At 31.9% G+C, this 22,097-nt stretch overlaps 2 protein-coding genes across 2 annotated transcripts; both read left to right on the top strand.

Moving 5' to 3' along the window:
• Positions 1-3,397: 3,397 nt before the first annotated feature.
• On the top strand, positions 3,398-7,588 carry LOC129898547 (probable LRR receptor-like serine/threonine-protein kinase At1g74360). The gene is made up of 2 exons (XM_055973129.1): positions 3,398-3,616; positions 4,104-7,588. Exons 1-2 carry the CDS (start codon positions 3,547-3,549, stop codon positions 7,355-7,357), a joined length of 3,324 nt encoding a protein of 1,107 aa, XP_055829104.1. The 5' UTR covers positions 3,398-3,546; the 3' UTR covers positions 7,358-7,588.
• A 10,219-nt stretch (positions 7,589-17,807) lies between these two features.
• Positions 17,808-19,818, top strand: LOC129899528 (uncharacterized). Its single transcript, XM_055974529.1, has 2 exons — positions 17,808-18,000; positions 19,308-19,818. Exons 1-2 carry the CDS (start codon positions 17,845-17,847, stop codon positions 19,533-19,535), a joined length of 384 nt encoding a protein of 127 aa, XP_055830504.1. The 5' UTR covers positions 17,808-17,844; the 3' UTR covers positions 19,536-19,818.
• The last annotated feature ends 2,279 nt before the right edge of the window (positions 19,819-22,097 follow it).

Here is a 22,097-nt window from a genome sequence, read left to right as displayed (position 1 = left end):
AGGGTAGCTCTGCCTCTGAGGCGCATAGGGACAGAGCTAACCCTTTAGCTATTGGTTCGGTAGAATTCAGTTGTTTCAGCTCAAATTCTATATTTATATTTAAAAAATTATTAATATATATAAATATTATGTTAAGAATTCAGTAAATAAAAATAATTGTGATTCAAAATTAATCTATAAACTAAAAATCTTCACTAGAGTCAATGGCATTAGTCTGCATTATTTACAATGTTGGGACAAACATTCATTTTAAGCTATTGTAACAGACCCATCTACTTTATCATATAAGGTGGGGAAAAAAGCTTGACATGAGCAGACTAAATTATGGAAGTACTACTATAATGCAGTGAGCATGAAGAATTAATTACTACTATATACGTTCTATATAGATTGGTCAAAGGTAATTAAGTTGGAATTATAAACAATTCATATATTTCCATCTCGGGAGATTATATTATAATGAATTAGAAGAATCCCCAAAGAAGACTCGTAAGCTAACCACTATCAATAATGTTTTCACCAATATTGTTTCAAAAAGAATACAAAAAAAAGAGACGTCCCTCTTTGAAAGTTATAACACACTAGTCTCACTCATTCAACGAAACCGACAAAAATATATTATTTCTTTGATTTTAATTTATTTGTCTTATTTTTTTTTTGGTTTGTTTTTTTTAAAAAAAAAACATTTCTTTCTTTTTTGGCAATTCTTAGATAATTTCAACTTCTCGTGTGAAATGTTTATACCACAAAATTAAATCACTTTGATACATACTACATATCTTTAGTTTAAGATCCACGTACAAAATTCAATATTTTTTTTAAAAAGCTCCATATCAAATCAAAACCAAACTGAAATGACGCAAGCGTAGCAACCTTTGAAGGACCTCAATTCAATTTTGCTTTAATGCTACGTAATACTTTTATCCTTTTATTTTATGTGTCCAAATTTACTGAACATCAAACATAAAAAGGTTTTATTTGGGGATTTTAAATTATATAAAGATGTGTAACGTATCAAAAATGTCTTTGAAATTCGTGGCCTCTAAAAACGTATCATCATCATTAAGAATAAAATTGAATTAATCAAAAACTTTACCAAATTAAATATAAAAAATTATTTTTCAAATAAACTAAAAACGCTAGATAGAGCAGTAATCTTCAACGTTCTATATACCCATTAATCACTAGTAATAACTAGTAACTATGCAATCACAGATTATAATTAAGTTTACTTGATGTGCACGGACAATTGGCATAGAAAAAGGAATTTTTATATATCATATAAATTAGATCCTTCGAATAGTACAAATAATTATTCGACGTGGTCTATAGTCTAAAATTGACGAACAAAAATGAATAGAGAGATATTACTTAAACCTCTTGTATTTTACGTACAAATAAAATAATGCATGTATGTTTTCAACGTTCACACGTGATGTTGATTGTTGAACGCGTGCGACGACGACAGGTCGTCCTTGAATTCCATGACGTGAATTTTCAGCATGAGTATGCCTTTGTTATTTAATTTAAGTGTCTTAGTTTAATTTATTGAGATTTTTTAAAAAAATTAAATTTTGTGATCTTTCAGAATGTGTAATGTATTAAAACTTTCTGAGAATCGTATAAATAAGTCACATAGGATGTTGAGAGTAATTAAGAAATTAGTTGGAGCACTAAATATATAAAGTAATTAATACTCCATTTCTTAATTAAGCAAGCTAATAGCCTGTTTGAATCTGCTTATAATTTTTTATTGATTTTTGTTATTTTGTCTTACAATTAAAATTTTAATTTTTTTTTATTTTATCCAAATGTTATAAAAATTATTTTGACTTAAAAGTATTTAAAATAAGTCAATAAATGTAATAAGAGGTGTGTTCTTCTTCTTGTTGTTGTTTACTATGCATAACAAAGCCCTGGGTCATCTAATTAATAGATAATTGGGTAATTAATTTTAATTGACAGAGTTATCTAATTAAATAATTTTACTGGTGAAAGATATCGGTTGCATAATAAATTAATTAAGGTGCACCAAACATCACCATTATACACACACAACCATGACATACATGTATAGAACAGGTGCAACGTTTCAATTGAATTTCCTTTGTTGAACAATTTAACATTTAATACGGCAAAATTGATTCTTTTGCATATATTTATAAATTTCTTTTTTTTTCTTTCTATTTTATGTTTAAGGATGATCAGGTTTGACGCCTACTTCATGACCTTTATTTTTTTACCATACTTGATGACCTTTGTTTCTCAAATTTCTATTTAACAAACTTTTAATATTAAAAAAAAAAACAGTCATTAGCGAGTTTTATAATAATTGGCAAATACTCACGTAGATAACAGATCATGCCCATATAATTAGACAACTGAATTATGATGAATTTTATAACATTTGTTTTCTTAGTTTTAATTTGTTTGTCTTACTTTCGTTTTTAGTCCATTTAAAAAAATATATATATACATTTTCTTTTCTTTTTTTTGACAACTCTTTAATTTCAAATTTTCACATAACATGTTTAAGACACAAGATTAAATGTTATTTTAGTACATTTGTAATTTGACATATTTTAAGTTTAAGACCACAAAATTCAATAGTCTTATTTACTTTATTAAACTTTGTGCCAAGTTAAAATTAGACAAACAAATTGAAATGGAAAGTAAACCATTATATTGTCCATACTAAAGGGAGTAAGAAGGGTAAAAACTTTTCCGCACCCAGTATTTATATCAAGTCAATAGATGATGTTCAATTCACACATAAATTCTTACCACTTAATTATTTATGATTGATTTAACATACATTCTCATTTTATTAAATTAATTTTATAATAAATTTATACAACTTAATTTAAATATCAAATGTGAATAAGTATTTATCGAGTATCGCCGGAGGAGAAGAGAAGGCAAAATCTAGGAGCAGAGAGGTCAAAATGGTCAATATTGAGTTCTAGAGAATAGTATATAAAAATCTACAATAACACCCCCCACTTCACCCCCCCACCCCCCCACCCCCCAAAAAAATAACCACCTCTGACCACTAGCCATGCAAAATCATGGTCAAGTTGGACGGCTTGGTTTGCCAATTGCTCCACGTCACACTTGACACTACTAAACTTCTCTTAAAGAAACATTAAATAACTACAAGACATTATATTATATTATATATATTAGAACTAAACAAACAACCTTTTGATTTTTAAAATAACACACAAGATAAGAGTCAATTTAGTCAAAATTAAACTACTAAGAGACCATAAACAATTATTAAGGAAATATAGTATACTGTATTCATGCATGTGTTCCAATTTGTTTTGGTCCCGCATGTTCTCTTAAACTCATCTTCCTATGTTTATTCCTCACATTTCATATTGTTCCTAAATTAAAGAACCAACCCCTTTCTTCTTTTTTGCATTAATATTCCCAGCAGGACAGGAACAAGAACTCCATTGATCACTCAGTAATATACAAAGCAAAAAAATAAATAAAGAGAGGAGAAGTGGCATAAAACAAGATTCCTTGACACTTAATATCATGTCACAAGTGGAATCTCATATTTTTCTTCCCATTGCGTTACTGATCAATTTCTTCATTCTCAATTCAGGTTTGTATATTTAATTTGAACGAAACTAGCTAGATCTTCTGAAATTATACTGGATATTTGACAATACATTTATATATGTACCTTGCACGCTAAAAACCTGATCAACCGGATCCTAGTTTATATATATATATATAAGCAACTCTATTCACATGTCATGTTTGATAGCTTTATTAGTTCAGATCTTTTAATTTGTACATAACCAACTTTCTTCTTGATCTATGTAAAAGAGACAATCCTTACATGTAAAAGAAAAAGTCAATTTTTAAGCAACTTTTTAAATGGTTTTTTGAGTTTTGGAGAGCAACACTTGCATTTATTGCAGCATAACTACTGTTTTTTTCACTTAGCAAAATCATAGGACCAGGCTTGTTTAATTTGTGATACTCTTAACACCAAGCATTAAATGTTTTTCTTTTAAAACTTTGGAGAGTTGACTTTTATTTATTGCAGAATGATTAATTTTATTTTATTTTCACTTTGTATATAGGTAGGCTTGTTTGTGGAGACTCAATTGAGACAGACAAGCAATTGCTGCTGAACTTGAAGTTATTTCTTAAGGACCAAAACCCTGTTGACAAAGGATTCAAATATAACCATTGGAATCCTACAGATTTGTCACCCTGTAGATGGCCTGGAATTTCATGCAGTACTTCCATCAATCGTGTCACTGGAATCGACCTATCAGAAAGCAACCTGGCTGGGAAATTGTTTAATAACTTCTCAGCCCTGACAGAATTGAACTCTCTTGACCTGTCCAAGAACACATTTTCAGAGTCTATTCCACCAGACTTAGGCCGGTGTCGAAACCTCAAGTTCTTGAACTTGTCACACAATATCATTGTTGGTGAGCTCAACTTGACTGGCCTGAACAAGCTGGAAGTTCTTGATTTGACGATGAACAGGATTCACGGGCTAACGATCCCTGAGATTTGTGACAACTTAACTGTTGCAAATATTTCTAACAACAATTTCACTAGTCAGAGTGGAATAGTATTTGTTCACTGCAAGAAACTGAAGTATCTTGATCTGAGCTACAATTATTTGACAGGGAATCTGTTGTTCGGGCTTGATAAGCTGGATGTGTTTTCAGCATCTCAGAATAACTTCCGTGGCTCTCTGCCTTCCTGGTTTTTCACCCAAAACTGCTCCTTGCAAGTTTTGGACTTATCAGAAAATATGTTCTTTGGTGAATTGCCTACATCCATCGCGAATTGTAAACGATTAGTAGAGTTGAATTTGTGGGGAAATAGCTTTTCAGGATCAATCCCTAGAGAGATTGGATCAGTACAGAGTCTGAAGGAAATTTGCTTGGGAAGTAACAACTTTTCAAGTGATATTCCAGACACTCTATCAGGCCTAAACAAATTGGTATTTCTGGACCTAAGTAGAAATAACTTTGGAGGAGAAATACAAGAAATTTTCGGCCAATTGACACAGGTAAGATTTCTCGTGCTGCATGGAAACTCTTATATTGGAGGCATAGTGTCATCAGGAATTCCAAACTTGGTGAACCTTTCGCGGTTGGACTTGAGTGATAACCACTTTTCTGGTCCATTACCAGTTGAAATTTCTCAGATGAAAGGTTTGGAGTTTTTGATTCTTGCCCACAACCAGTTTGGTAGCAATATACCTTCAGAATATGGAGATCTTACTGCACTTCAGGCTGTTGATCTTTCCTCTAATAGGATCAATGGTTCAATACCACCAAGTTTCGGGAAGCTAAGGTCACTATTGTGGTTGATGCTTGCAAACAATTCATTAAACGGTGAAATCCCATCAGAGTTAGGGAACTGCAGCAGCTTGTTATGGTTGAATCTTGCGAATAATCAACTTTCTGGCCCAATTCCTCCTCAACTAGCGAGTATTGGCGCAGATCCAATGCCTACTTTTTCGTTGAATAGGGAAAAGGATAAGCTCACTGCTGGCTCAGGGGATTGTTTTGCCATGAGGAGGTGGATACCAGCTGACTACCCTCCATTTAGCTTTATATATTCTCTATTGACAGGGAAGAATTGTAGAATCCTGGGGGATCGGTTGTTTATAGGAGATGGTTTAATGCCAGTCTGTGAACCTGGTAGTAATGTCCGAAAGAATCAGGTACCAGGCTATATTCAACTTAGTGATAACAAATTGTCTGGTGAGATCCCTCCTGAGATTGGCAAGATGAAGAAACTGAGTATGATGCATTTGGGTGCGAATGAATTTTCTGGGAGGCTCTCTCCAGAGATTGGACAAGTACACCTAGTAGTCTTTAATGTTTCACAGAACAAATTTTCTGGTGAAATCCCAAAGCAGATTGGCCATATTAAGTGCTTGCAAAACCTTGACTTGTCATTTAACAATTTTTCTGGTTCATTCCCAGCTAGCATTAGTAACTTGCATGATCTGAGCAAGTTCAACATCTCTTACAACCCATACATCTATGGATTTGTACCAGAAATCGGGCAACTGCTTACATTTGAGAAGTCATCATTTCTTGGTGATCCGTTGTTGCGTCTTCCATCCTTCATGCACAACTCTACAAACAACACAGAAAGAAACACGAATGACAAACACAAAAAGCCCAAGAAGGTGGGTGCACTTTTGGTAATTATGGTTCTGGTACTAGCTTTCCTGATCTGTGGAGTCATGTCACTCCTTGTCTGCCTCCTTATAAAAGCGCCAAGGGGTTCCCCGGGAATCTTACTGGAAGATACAGAAGGCAGACATGATTCGCCATCAAGTGCTAGTGCATCCTCATCACGGTTGTGTGCATCCTCATCACGGGGTTCTGATGATGTTAAGGTTATCCGTTTGGACAGAACAAGCTTCACACATTCTGACATACTGAAGGCCACATGGAACTTCTCAAATGATAGAATTATCGGGAGGGGAGGATTCGGGATAGTCTATCGTGGAGTCTTGCCTGATGGAAGGGAAGTAGCAGTGAAGAAGCTACAGAGGGAGGGAATTGAAGGAGAAAGAGAGTTTCGAGCTGAAATGGAGGCCCTCAGCGGGAATGGCTCCGGTTGGCCTCATCCCAACCTTGTAACTCTTTATGGGTGGTGCCTTGACGGATCAGAGAAACTTCTAGTCTATGAATACTTGGAAGGTGGTAACTTAGAGGACGTCATTACAGATAGAACAAGGTTTACATGGAAGAGGAGAATTCAAGCAGCAATCGATGTGGCACATGCTTTAGTCTACTTGCACCATGATTGCTACCCTTGCATTGTCCACAGAGATGTCAAAGCTAGCAACGTGCTTCTTGACAAGGACGGAAGAGCAAAAGTCACCGATTTTGGCCTTGCTAGGGTCATGATTTCTGAACATACTCACGTTAGCACAATGGTGGCAGGGACTATTGGTTATGTTGCACCAGAATATGGGCAGATAATGCAGGCCACTACAAAAGGAGATGTCTACAGCTATGGAGTGCTAGCAATGGAGCTAGCAACTGGGAGGCATGCTATAGATGGGGGCGAAGAATGTCTAGTTGAATGGGCGACAAGGGTCATGGGAGACGGAAGGAAAGGGTTCACTAGAGCCATTATACCAGTTGCTCTATTGGTATCTGGCCTGGCAGAGGGAGCAGAGGAAATGTGTGAGTTGCTTAGGATTGGGATAAGGTGCACAGCTGAGACCCCTCATGATCGACCTAACATGAAGCAGGTATTAGATATGTTGATTAGCATTCCTAGCAGCCAACGGGGATCGAGCCGTAACTTTGGATCAAGTCGTAGCACTTCTCCATTATTATGATGGACTTTCTTGGAACTCGACATAAAAGAGTCGATAGTTTGTTTACAGATGTGTAACATACCTAGTAGATTCTTCTTGTAAAACAGTTTCTTTTTTCCCACATTTGTTAGTCTAGGAAAATGTAAGTCAGTTTTGTTTGTTTGGATCACAAAATGTTGTCAAGGACATAGAAATGGATTAACTTTTGAGATTTTTGCTATCAAATTGAAGCAAACAAAAATTTGACCCACCTACAGAGTTACACTACAGTAGGTAGCAAGATTGTCCTCCTTATCAGGTACATAATTTGTCTGGTGCAATTTAAAAGTCTCCATTTCAAGCAAGAGTCCTCTACCACGACTGTGCAATAGCAACTGCAAACAGAAGTCGTCTCCTAATTTCATCCACATCTGATGAAAATCTTAGTATACTTCCACTACATCAACACACCACCAATTGTCAACGCCACATTATTCATTTTCATATCAGGCTGGCTTCATCATCCATGGGAATATAAGCGTTCAAGCATCATACTGATTTCAAGTTAAGGCTCAAACTTTAGATATATATAAACACTGCTAATAGAAGAGCTCGAATTCTTGTCTATGTGCTTAAGAAAATTTAACTACATATAATGTTTAGTGACACTCTTAAAAGGTGAGAGACCTCAATGCAAGGTTGGCTCAACGCGACCAGTACCCTACCATGTTAAGAATGTCTTTGGATAAATTAATGTAACCATGTATTCCATTAATTTAGGGATAACCTCCCATTAATCTTAGCAAGTTTTAGGCATTTACTTAACAAGATTATTTGAAAGCTGCTCCACATTCTTTCAAAGTATAATGGCTCTGTTGAAAAGTAGAAACCCCATCACGTAGGTGTGCAGTCGAAAAAAACAAAATACAATTAGCCTCCTATAGGCTAAACTTGAGATCTTATCCTATAAAGATCCTCTGACCCACAGATAGGAAGCAAATATGCTATAGAAGAAAGATAAACATGCCGGCACAACACCAAGCATGGTTCAACGACTGTGTATCGGTCGATTTGATTTAATTTTATGTATTATCAATTCGGTTTATCGATTTTCGATTTTGAAATATGCTAAACCTCGATTTATCGACTTAGATCCTTAACGGTTCGGTTTTCGATTTAACCAATAAGAAAATATTCATAAAATAATTATATGACTTTTCTAACAATTTGGTGTGGTAAGACAATAATATAACTTTACGGAATACTCATAAAATAAAAACAATAGCGACGAACATGAAAAAACTCGAAAAATGCAACACAAATAAAAGAAGGGAAAAGGCTCAAATATGCCGTCAAACTTTGAGAAAAGACTCATTTATGTTATCCGTTAAAAGTTTAGCTCATCTATGTCATTGCCGCTTGAGAAAAGGCTCATATATGTCATTATTTTTTAAATCCAATTTTGCAAAACCACCTAAACAACATTTAACATTTTTCTATTGAAGTTTTGAATCAAATGTACTTTTTTTGCTTCTTCTTCTTCAAGAACGTATGAAAAACACCAAAAAATTAAATTTCTAACTTCTTTAATTTTTTACGAAATCACCTCAAATTTCAATATTAATATTCCTTCGAGGTAGATATCAAAACTCAATATCTTTTAACCTTGCATTCAACCTAACCTAACAAAACACACTTAAAATTTCTTCAAAGATTTAAAACTTTAACCTCTTTTAATGGTAGAATTTTCTGCACAACTCCAAATCACTTGAAATGTTGAACATAGACATAGTGAACTTTAAAATAATGTGTTTTGAGTTTACGTTCATAATTTCAAGTAATTTAAAATTGTGGCGAAAATTCCACCATTAAAGGACGTTAAAGTTTTGGAGCTTAAATTTTAAATGTGTCTTTTGGATTAGGTTGAATTCAAACTTAAAAGATATTGAATTTTGATATATAGATCAAAGGGATAAAACTATTGAAATTTGAGGTAATTTCGCGAAAAATTGAAGAAGTTGAAAATTTGAATTTTTGATGTTCTTCATATGTTCTTGGTGTTCTTGGAGAAGTAGAATAAAAAAAATACATTTGATTCAAAACTCCAATAGAAAAGTGTTAAAAGTTATTTAAGTGATTTTGCGAAATTGGAGTTAAAAAATAATGGCATAGATGAGCCTTTTCTCAAACAGCAATGACATAGATGAGCCAAACTTTTTAACGGATGGTATAAATGAGTTTTTTCTCAAATTTCGATGACATATTTGACCTTTTTTCATAAAAAAAGGACAATAATGTGAATTGAAGACTAAAGGACAAAGGTAGTAACCAATAAAGTACTGATATTAATATTTAATATTTACTTAGGAGTAAAGTCGTAAATTCCTATTGTCTTAATGGGTTATCGGTTTATCCTATAACCCAATAATTAAAATTAATATCGAATCAATAATCCGATAAAATATTTTTTATAGAACCACCAAAAATCCATTAAGACAATAACCCAATAGCAATAACTTAATAACATTATTTGTGACTAGTGAAAGAGCCCGTTTGAATTGGCTTTAAGTTGGTCAAAACCAACTTAAAGCCCCTTTTCAGCTTTTGGACGTGTTTGGCTAATGCTAACTTTAAGCCAGAAAGTTCTTAAAGTCAGTCAAAAATGAAAAGTTAGGATTCCTAACTTTTTTTTCCTAAGTGCTTAAAGTCATTTTCTTTGACCATGGAAATTATTTTTATATCCCTTATATTTTAATTAAATTCTCAAACTACCCATTTTATTCTTTTAATCCTAAAATTCACATAATTTTCCTCATTTAAGCATTTTTATCCAAACATTCAACTGCTTATTTATAAAAATAACTTTCAGCACTTTAAAGTTCTAAAAGCACTTTATACATAAAAATTACTTTTTTTTAAGTCCATCCAAACGGGCTCAAAAAAGATAAATGTTATGGCGAAAAATATTGTGGAGATAAAAAAGGTAGCCGCCAACAAAAATAGTAAAAGAAATAAGCACAATTGTAAATTTGAAGCATAAGATAGATTCTCAATCTCGTTTAAAAAGCAAAATATTTCAAAAATAAAAAAAATTACACCATCAAATCACCTTTGTAATGTGGATATATATAAGTTAAATAATTCTTCATAAATTGGACATAATGTCTCCAAATAAACTTGAGTCCCATGTGGATTTAATTTGGGTAAAAAACAAAGGGGCACATAGATTGTCCAAGATCAAAGCCGCATAATCCGAAATTTACGATTCAAGTACGGCATATGGGGTTCTTGCTATGAGTTAGTTATGTGTTTGTCTACTAGATTCCACGATCATCAAAAAGTATAAAAGGTGATGATAATCACGTAACATCAAAACAACACAAAAAAACAAGAAAGTTAACAAATTTAAATTCACCGCCTTCCAACAAGTTGAAGAAGATAAAAACCAATTAGTTGGCTAACACAAAGAAAAAGCAAGTGTAGGTGAGATTTGACGTCGAAAAAGGTATTGTCCCATTAATACACCAGTGGAAAACCTATATTCCGACCAAAAATTGAGGCAGGGACAGGGAGGAGCCAGCAGGCCACTTTGAGTCATCAGTTTCAACAATTCAATAATTTTACTTAACTTTTATACACGTATTAAAAAAAAAAAAAGTTAATGATCAAAAATATATTGACTATTATTTTTTGACTTTAAGTCATCGACAGTTTCTTAAAATTATTTTCATAATTCACTTAGACATTTTAACTTGAACTAATACCTATTGAACACCTAAATTATTTAAAATTTATACCTATTAAACACAAAATACTCATATGGCAAAAAAATGACTCTCACTTCTATTAGGCGTGTGAAAGAATTTTAAGTTAAAGAATTTTTTTTTTGGAAAAACTTACCTTTTCTTTTCTTTTATTGACATTTGGCACTGTATAACTAATTTTTTATTTATTTTTGAAAATGATAACTTCTTAATTGGAAAAGAAAAGGCAACCCTCATCCCCTCCAGGTTGCCTACTTCATTTCTCCTGTACATCTTTATTTAAAATTTTCTTTGCTATTTTATTTGTTTTTATTTTTTACAAATGCAAAAACAAAATTCATGAACTAACTTTTTCTTCTCCTGCCATTAATGGACTGCGTGCTATCATCTGACCACCCTACCACCATTATTTTTATTTATATGATTTAATATTAAAATAAAAAATATTTTTTATTTATGATTTCTATTTAGCACTTGGATCTATATAAAAAAAATCTTCTATAATTTATTATTATAAAAAAGAAAAAAAAAAGTAAGCTCGTTGTAGTAATGGAGTTGGGGACGATGATAAGGGGTAGAAAAAACAAAAGGGGAAAGGGTTAGGTGGTTTAGCGGGGGTGTGGGTTGTTTAGAAAATGAGTTTTTTTTTCTTTCTTTTTGGCTGATTATTCATTTTAATATGGGTTAAAATTATTTTTTATTTCTTAAATTAAAAAAAATATTATATTATACTTAGTGGATGCTCCATATAATGGGCCCCACTTATTATTTGTCTTTTTTCTTTCTCCTTATCTTCAGCTGCATTTTGGCTATAAATAGCCCATGTGCGATGTGTAATATAACAACGCAGATACTGAATTCTCTCCACTCTCTCTTTCTCTTACTATCTCTCTTATTAATTTGTTAAGTTAGTTTATTTTATAACACGTTATCAGCACAAGCCCCCATTACTTTGAGCTATTTTAAAAAGATGACAAAAGGGTAAGAATTTTATTTTCTAAAAATATCGAATATTTCTAAAATTGAATTTGTTGTTCTTGATATATCTGGAAAATGCTACTCATCATGGGCATTAGATGCCGAAATACACCTAGAATCGATGGGTCTGGCAGACACCATCAAAAATGACAATACGGTATCTTGTCAAGACCGTGTCAAACCCATGATATTTCTCCGCCACCATCTTGGCGAGGGGCTAAAATTACAGTACCTCATATTAAAAGACCCCCTAAACCTATGGAATAATCTAAAAGAAAGATATAACCACCTGAAGTTGGTCATCCTTCCACAGACACTTCATGATTGGCTCAATCTGAGATTAATGAATTTTAAAAATATAACTGAATATAATTCTGTCTTCTTTAAATTATAACTCAGTTAAATATATGCAGAGAAGAAATTACTGCGCAAGACAAACTTAAAAAAACATACTTTACATTTCCACCCGCAAATATACTCCTGCAGCAGCAATATCGCAAAAAGAGATTTAAAAAATATTTTGAATCACTTTCTCACCTTTGTATTATTGAACGCCACAATAAACGACTTATGCCATTTTTAAAGACGAGAAATATTTTTCCTACTTGCTTAGAAGAAAAGAAAATCATACTACAATTTCTGATAATTCAAAAATTATTGAAGGCTCCGGAAGAGCTACTATATTTCTGCCTAAAAGGACAGGTTATAATAGAAGATGCATTATTCTCTTCTAAATCCCCAAGAAACTTATTAAGTTTTAAAGATATCCGCAGAAATGGATATCATGTTGAGACATTAAATAAAATGAATATTAAATTCCTTGGTATAACTAAGAGTGTCTCAGGCTAGAAATATATTTTGAAAAAATTACCAACTTTGTCGTCTTACCTATATTATGTAAAAATTTGTGCAACTGAAGCACATTTGATCATAAACCATACGTTTACTGACCTAAATACATTTGTGCTATGACATGATCGAATAGGTCATCATAGATCAATAATGATGAAACGAATTCTTGAAAATTCAACTGGACATCCGTTAAAGAACCTGAAGATTCTTATCAATGGTGAATTTTCATGTGCTGCTTGTTATCAAGGCAAATTAATTGCTAGACCATCAACTTTGAAGATTGGCATCGAATCTCTTGGCTTTTTAGAGTGTATACATGGAGATATATGTAGACCTATTAATCTACCTACTGGATTGTTTAGATATTTTATGATCCTAATAGATGCATCATCAAGATGGTCTCATGTGTGTCTGTTATCATCTCGCAACCTGGCATTTGCGAAGATATTAGCATAAATAATAAAATTAAGGGCGCAATTCTCAGATTATCCAATTAAAACTATTCTCATTGATAATGCTAGAGAATTTACATCCCAAGATTTTGATGATTATTGCTTATCAATTGGGATAAAAATTGAACATTCTATTATTCATTTCATACTCAAAATGGCTTTGCAGAGTCATTTATTAAGCGCCTACAATTGATAGTCAGACCTCTACTAATGAAAACAAAATTGCGAATTACTGTTTGAAGTCATGCTATCTTACATGCAGCAACACTTGTACGTTTCAGACCGAAACATTATAATAAATACTCTCCGTCACAATTAGTATTTAGTCATGAGCCAAATATAGCCATCTTCAAATTTTTGGTTCTGCGGTATACGTTTCTGTAGCACCACCACAACTTACAAAGATGGGCTCTCAATGAAGGTTGGACATATAGTTAGGTTTAACTCACCCTCCATAATTCGCTACCTTGAACCATTGAGAGGAGACTTATTTACTGCTTGATTTGCAGATTGTCGGTTTGATGAAACAATTTTTTCATAATTAAGGAGAGAGAAAAAAGAACTCAAAAGAGAAATTACGTGAAAAGTTTCATCACTATCTCATTTTGATCCACGTATCCGTACAGATGAGCAGAAAGTCCAGAAGATCATCCACTTACAAAAAAATAGCAAATCAAATGTCAGAAGAAAAAGGAACTCGAAAGAGAAATTGCGTGAAAAGTTTCATCACTATCTTATTTTGATCCACTTACCCGCACATGTGAGCAGGAGGTCCAGAAAATCATTCACTTACAAAAAATAACAAATCAAATGTCAAATGCATTTACTGATTTGAAACGGATAACTAAGTCATATATTCCTGTAGTGAATGTGTCTGTCCAGATTGATGTCCCAAAAAAACTATCTATTAGTATCATAGCTTCTAAATCCCAAACACGCCTGAAGTGTGGCAGATCATTGAGTTCAAAGGATAAGAATCCTAGAAAGAGAAGCGTGAGAAATAATAAAGATAATATTATAAAAGAACCTCCTGAAGAAGGTCAAGATTTGAGTAATCTTGATATTCCTGCAGAAATCAGTGAACCCGAGACTTAAGTGAATGAAGAACTTTCAATAAGTTCTACCAGTAATGAGATAAATTTAGATCGATCTAAAATTATGATTGACAATGTTTTTGCATAAAATGTTGCACTTAACCTCATGTAAAATAGTGAAAGCTTTGAGCCTAAATCTATTGAAGAATATCGACGTAGATGTGATTAGCCAGAATGACAAAAGGAAATTTAATCAGAATTAGACTCACTTGCTAAACGTGAGATTTTTGGACTTGTAGTCCAAACCCCTGAAGGTGTAAAACTAGTTAGTTATAAATGGATTTTTGTGCAAAAACGAAATGAGAGAAATAAAATTGTAAGATACAAGACATGCCTTATTGCACAAGGATTCTCTCAAAGATCCGAAGTCAACTATGAAGAAACATATTCACTTGTTATGGATGAAATAAATTTTTGACATCTCATCAGTTTAGCTGTACATAAAATTTTTGAAATACATCTAATGTATGTAGTTACAGCTTACCTTTATGGTTCACTTGATATGAAATTTACATGAAAATTTTAGAAGGATTAAAATTGTCTGAAGCATGTACTAAGTCTCGGGAGATGTACTCAATGAAATTGCAAGGATCATTATATGGTCTGAAATAATCAAGGCATATGTGGTATAATCGCCTTAGTTAGTACTTGATAAATGAAGGTTATACAAATGATGTCATTTGTCCGTGTGTTTTTATTAAAAAAATGAAATCAGAGTTTGTTATACTCGCCATTTATGTTGATGACATAAATCTCATTAGAACCCCTGAAGAGGTCCAAAAGGCGATTGGATATCTAAAGAAAGAATTTGAGATGAAAGATCTTGGAAAGACAACTTTGTCTGGGTCTACAAATTGAACATTTAGCAAACGGGATTTTGTCCACCAATCTGCCTACACTGAGAAAATCTTAAACCAATTTTACATGGACAAAGCACATCCATTAAGTACTCCAATGATTGTTCAATTACATGAAGTGGACAAAGATCTATTTTGACTTCTAGGAGAGAATGAAGATCTTCTTGATCCTGAAGTACCATATCTCAGACCTATTGGTGTACTTATGTATCTTGCTAACACAACTAGACTTGATATAACATTTTTTGTTAATTTGTTGGCAAGGTATAATTCATCCCAACTTGAAGACATTAGAACGGTATTAAGCATATTTTACGATACCTAAAGGGTACCATTGATATGTGTTTGTTTTATACTAAAAAAGGTTGTGCAGACCTTATTGGTTATGCAGATGCACATTATTTATCAGATGCACATAAAATTCGATCTCAAACAAGCTATCTATTTACATATGGAAGAACTGTTATATCATGACGATCTACAAAGCAATCTATTGTTGCTACTTCTTCAAATCATGCTGAAATAATAACAATTCATGAAGCAAGTAAAGAATGTGTGTGGTTGAGATCGATGATACAGTTCATCAAAAAAAGATGCGACTTGGAAAATAATGTCAAAGTACCCACAATTATATTAAAAAACAATGTTGCATGCATAGCTCAATTAAAAGATGACTTCATAAAGGAGACAGAACGAAACATATTTCACCAAAATTATTCTTCATACATGATCTCCAGAAGAATGGTGATATAAATGTACAATAAGTTCGTTCGAGTGATAATCTTGCAGATTTATTCACAAAGGCATTACCAACATCAACTTTTAAGCTAAGGTATAAGATTAGAATGCGTCGTCTCCAAAATTTCAAATGAAGTTTTCATCAGGGGGAGTAAAATATGCGTTGTACTCTTTTTTCTTTAATCAAGATTTTGTCCCATTGGATTTTCTTAGTAAGGTTTTTAATGAAGCAGCGCAAGGCGTATTACCAGATGTGTGTACTCTTTTTCCTTCACTAGATTTTTTTTCCACTGGGTTTTCCTGGTAAGGTTTTTAATGGGGCATCACTCAAGACGTATTACGAGATGTGTGTCTCTTTTTCCTTCACTAGTTTTTTTTCCACTAGGTTTTTCCTAGTAAGGTTTTAACGAGACACAACGCATATGAGTGTTCAAGATAACTATATATATTTATTTTTTCACTAGAATTTTTCTTTTATATAGATATTAAGGGAGAGTATTATATTATATTTAGTGGATGCTCCATATAATGGGCCCCACTTATTTCTTATCCTTTTTCTTTCTCCTTTATCTTCAACTGCATTTTGGCTATAAATAGCCCATTTGCAGTGTGTAATATAACACACACAGATACTGAATTCTCTAAACTCTTTTTTTTTCTCTTACTATCTCTCTTATTAATTTGTTAAGTTAGTTTGTTTTATAACAAAAAATCATTTTTATTGCTATTTTGAGTCTTCATGACACATGTCATCACTTTATTTGTTGGTTTCTTGTAATAGCCGTATGTGAGTTACACGCATAACATTTTGTAAGTTAATTATCATTCTATGTTAAATATGTATAAATTTGTTAAGATTGGAGTGTTTAATAGGTACTAGTCTAAGTTAAGGTGTCTAAATGAATTATACGAACCACTTTAAGGGTCATCGATGACTTAAGCCTTTTTTTTCAAGTTTCACACCTTAACTATTAGTTGCTTTCTTTTTCTACCTGAAATATTACCATCGGACACGAGTTATGGAGTACTAAAATACACTTCAAACTTGACTAGGCCGACTATCAAATGTTTTCTTTTTCTATCTGAATTATTAGCATCCACTCAATTAGGTGTGTTTAGTTCAATGAGGAAAATGAAACGAATAATAGTTAGAGAGTGAAATTCGCGAAAAAGTAATCCTCCCTCCATCCCAATTAATTATGAGGCACTTTTCGAATTTCAAGATTCAAACAAGTTTTTTTCTTTTAAATATCTTGAGTTATCAATTATTGTGACTTACCGTACTTTTTACGTAGTTTTCGAATATGTAAATTATATTTCAAAAAACTTAAAATTTTTCCTGTTTAACTTCACGGTCAAAATTAAACTATTTGACTCTCGAAATATGAATAATGCAACATAAATTAAAGCATAAAAAATAATTCAAATATATTTTTGACCATTACTTGTTAAAATAATTACCAAATATGTATATTAACTTGTGAGAGAAGGGATGAGAGAGAGAAAATGAGTGATATCAAGTCATAATAAGAAACAGAGAAACATCTTTGGCATACCTCACGTGATTACTGTATAGAAAGAAGGCCCCTCCACTAACTAAACAGTAGTTTTAACATATGATAGCAACAAACTAAGCTTCAATTCCTATCTCCTAAAACCCCACCACCCATTTGAAGAAAATTAAAAAAAAAAGAAAAAAAAGACCTTTACATACCAAATTACTAATAGATGTTTGTCTATAAATAGAGGTAAGGGGACAGAGTGATACTTACAACTAAATACAAGAGAGAAGAAATGGAGAATAATAATAACAATAATTCCCATGATCAATATGGTAGAAAAGTGATGAAGGATGTCTCTCTTCAGGAGCTGAGAGAGAGGCTTGCTGAATTTTCTAGAGTTAGAGGTTGGGATCAGTATCACAGTCCTAGGAACCTTCTTCTAGCTTTGGTAAGCCACCTCTAACATCTCTAAAAACACAAATACCTTATCTATCGTTCAGAATAAGCGTGATCTTATTATAAATAAATATACATATATTTTTTTGAGTTCTTTTGCCCATATAGTCAATTAATTTGTTTGTTCTAGTTTTCTTTTTAGTCTATTTCCAAAAAAAAAATCTTTTTTCCTCTTTTGTAACTTATTGATTTCAACTTTCTCCATGGCATGCTAAAATCGCAAGATTAAAAGACATTTTAATACATTCTACATATCTATAATTTATGATCAGACAAATTAAAATCATACAAACAAATTAAAGCGGAAAAAGTATGTTTGTTTGTCGATATTTTGAGTGTTCAATTGACCCCATTATAAATACAATAAGGCTTCATCCACTTCAGTTTACGTACATATATAGTTCCATCAAAAAAACATCATTTGAATTTAAGAAATTCACCCTAGATCGAAAAAATAGAGTACATATATGATATCATTTACGTAAAAATTACGCGAATTGACGAGCATCACTAGTTTATTATTTAATATAGCTATAGTTTAATGTAATTACGAATCGCGACTACAATTTAATAAAATTTGCTATTATACAAATTTGGGGCTCATATATAAATCTGGAATCGAATTTAGGGGCTGATATACAGATCTCTAAAGGAAATTTGTATTTTCTTTTGTATTTATATAATTTAGAGCTCATATACAAATCTGTGGGAGCTCATAGACAAACATCTAAAGGTTTGGAATTATATATAAAACGAATTTAGGGACTCATATATAAATCACTAAAGCAAATTTGTATTTGTATATACAATCTATTTGAAAGTCCAATCTATATAATGCAGTGAGATATACAAACGGAAAAACCCTATTTGTATAATGCAACAAAATATACAAATAGATATTAACATAGCAACTGAAATTATAGTTATGTAACGTAATTAGACAAACTGTAACTAAGGGGTCTAATTATGTTTCATGTCCTTACTATTTTTGAAAGTTGCTCTTTATTTACTTGTTGAGGCAAAACAGTCTAAAGTTACTCTTAGCATGTGATATGATATTATTCGTTTTGGACCAAATAAATAAGATTTTTCCTAAAAGCCCTCGACCACACCTAATTAATTATATGTAGCTTCCTTTCGTTTTAACTTATGATTTTGTTCGTGAACCCTAAGATACTTTATAAGAAGGCTGAACTCATCGATGACCTTTTAAAGTTGACACCAATTTTTAGTTAGACATCTCAACTAGACTTTGTTCATTTTAACACCTTATGTCAAGTCCCGTGTCATTTTGAACAGGTTGGAGAAGTGGGAGAGCTATCAGAGATATTTCAGTGGAAGGGAGAAGTTGCAAGGGGGTTACCTAATTGGACATCAGATGATAAGGAACATTTGGAGGAGGAACTTTCTGATGTTTTGCTCTACCTGGTACAGCTAGCTGATGTTTGTGGACTTGATTTAGGTCAAGCAGCACTTATTAAGATTATCAAGAATGCTCAAAAATACCCTGTTACTAAACCTACTTAATTAATTCTCACTAATTAAGCTAGTTGTGGGAGTATGTCCTTTTTTGTGGATTTTAAGTTATAAATAATAAATCGTTAATTATGTAAGAAATATTTTATATCACTAGCCAATAGGCACCCCTCCCCCAAAAAAATAAAAGAAGAAGAAGCTACATGTATGTCTGATCTTGAAATTAAGACAAGTTGCCTATTATAATGTATGAGAATTTTGAGAGTTTTAAGGCATGCAATCGATGAGGCAGTTATATTAAATAAATTTGATGATGTAAAATTTATTTACGCTACATCTATGTATACGCAATATAGCTTCAGATATGTCTGATCTTGAAATTTAAGACAAGTTGCCTATTATAATATATGAGAGTTTTGAGTTTTAAGGCATGCAATCGATAAGGCAATTATGTTAAATGATTTAATGATGTAAAATTTATTTACAATATATATATATATATACTCGAACACATGTTTTTGACATTACAATTGAGTGGAATTTGAACACATAGTAAAATATAATGGTCCAGAAATTTGCATGGGCACAAAAGGATGATTTAAAAAACTACTAATCATTAATTTTTAATTAGTTTAATTTATTTATCTTATTTTTTTTTAGTCTGTTTAAAAAAGAATGTCTCTTTACTTTTTTGATAACTCTTTAATTTCAACTTTTTATGTGACAAATTTAAAAACACATGATTAAAAGATATTTTGATACATTTGACATAACATTAATTTATGATCACAAAATTCTAAAAAAATTGTACATTCTTAAACTTCGTGTCAAGTCAAAATAAAACAAATAAATTAAAACGATGAGAATAGTACCTATTCAATATATCTTGGTTACATAAGAATTCAATCATTTATATGGGGATAAATTTGGAAGAAGATAATTAATATATTCTTAGGGATTGTTTGGTGTGAATAATAACATCAAATAGTCATGAGATTAAATTATGGTGCCACTTAATTTGTTGTTTGGCTGACAAGTCCGGAATAACTTATTTCGAAATTAATAATTAGTATCGAAATAGGTGTTCAATAGGTACTAGTCCTAGTTGAGGTGTCTAAATAAAATATGTTGATAACTTTAAAAAGTCAGAGATGACTTAAGCCATTCCGTCATAATTTGATGTGAAATAAACCGATTAAATGAAGAAATTGTTGGGTTTTAAAGGTGTGAATGAAAAATGAAAGGTTATGACTTTTTTAAAAAGTTGTGACTTTTTTAAAAAGTTGCGACTTTTTAAAAAAGTTGCGACTTTTCTGAAAGATTATGACTTTCGAGAAGAGTTGTCTGTTCCGATATACCACAATAAACACCTATTCACACTACCATTTGTTGTCTATAAATAGAGGATTTTTCTCTCATTTCTAAACATCAAAATTTCTCCTTCTTCTGCACATATATTTTCTTTCAAACAAAGTTAAGTCTTTGGGTGATTTTGTTGTTAGCTTTTGAGTTCGCTGAAATTATTGAAGTTTGAGGTACCGCTACTTCTTTAATAGTTTATCCGTTTTATCTTGGGAGGAAATAATCCATAACCTCGGGTACAGTGAGGGGATTAAATTCTTTAAGGACACACAGTAAATTCTGTGGACTCGGATACTATTTTTTATTTTCATCTTTATTGTTTCTGGTTTGCTAACTTTAATACAAAGGAGTAACATAAATTACCCTCCACATCAGCTGTGCCCAATCACCAAAATATTCTTCACCTTATAATTGTACAAATTTATTCATTTTTAAATTCACAACTCCAAAATAAATAGGAGTAAACGGGAAAAATATAGCCAATTAATTTATTTTTCAATTAAATGATTTTACTAACCCCTACTTTCTTAAGGCTGAAGTTACGTTAAGAACTGATAAAGTAATTAATATGTATATTTTGATTTCCATAGTTTTATAGTAAATGTGATATGTAAAAAAGTTATGTGATTATGCCATGTGTTTTTTTTTGAGTGGACTATTGACACCTTAAAAATTGGCACATAGTTGAACACGAAGAAAATTCGTCAGAATTCATACATAAAAATAACTAAGCTAAATATGGTGGAAGTTTTATTTTTAAGAATGAATAATTAAAAATCTACCGAAAAATATATATCCATAAAGCTAATTAAGGTAGAGAGTATTTTTTTTAAACAAACAACTTATTTTTAGTAAGTATGCAATGGATAATATTTTTAGTGCAATAAACCAAATAGTTAATAAGAAATAATCTCAGTATAATTAATTTCACCATAATTTATCTTATTATAATTTATCCCAATATAACTTGTAATCAAACCAAACGACCCCTTAATTATATAACACGTCACTTATTTTGAATCTAAATAAAAAAGAAAAACACCACTTATTTCAAATTAAATATTACCCAAAAATAAAAAGTATTTGGTGCATGACAACTTCTAATATAACCTTAAGCATTAAGCCACTACCTCTTCCCCTTTTTCCAAGAAAAAAGGAAGAGACGTTCACTTTGCCAACCACCCAAAAGATAAGGCAAAGAAACTGGTTATCCTATGTTGTACGTTTTTTTAAAAAATGATTTTTTTTTAG

Source organism: Solanum dulcamara, chromosome 8 (assembly GCF_947179165.1).
Source record: "Solanum dulcamara chromosome 8, daSolDulc1.2, whole genome shotgun sequence".
In the NCBI taxonomy this organism is placed as follows: Eukaryota; Viridiplantae; Streptophyta; class Magnoliopsida; order Solanales; family Solanaceae; genus Solanum; species Solanum dulcamara.
The sequence above is the reverse complement of the archived record's forward strand: the minus strand, read 5'-3'. Positions and strand labels throughout refer to the sequence as shown.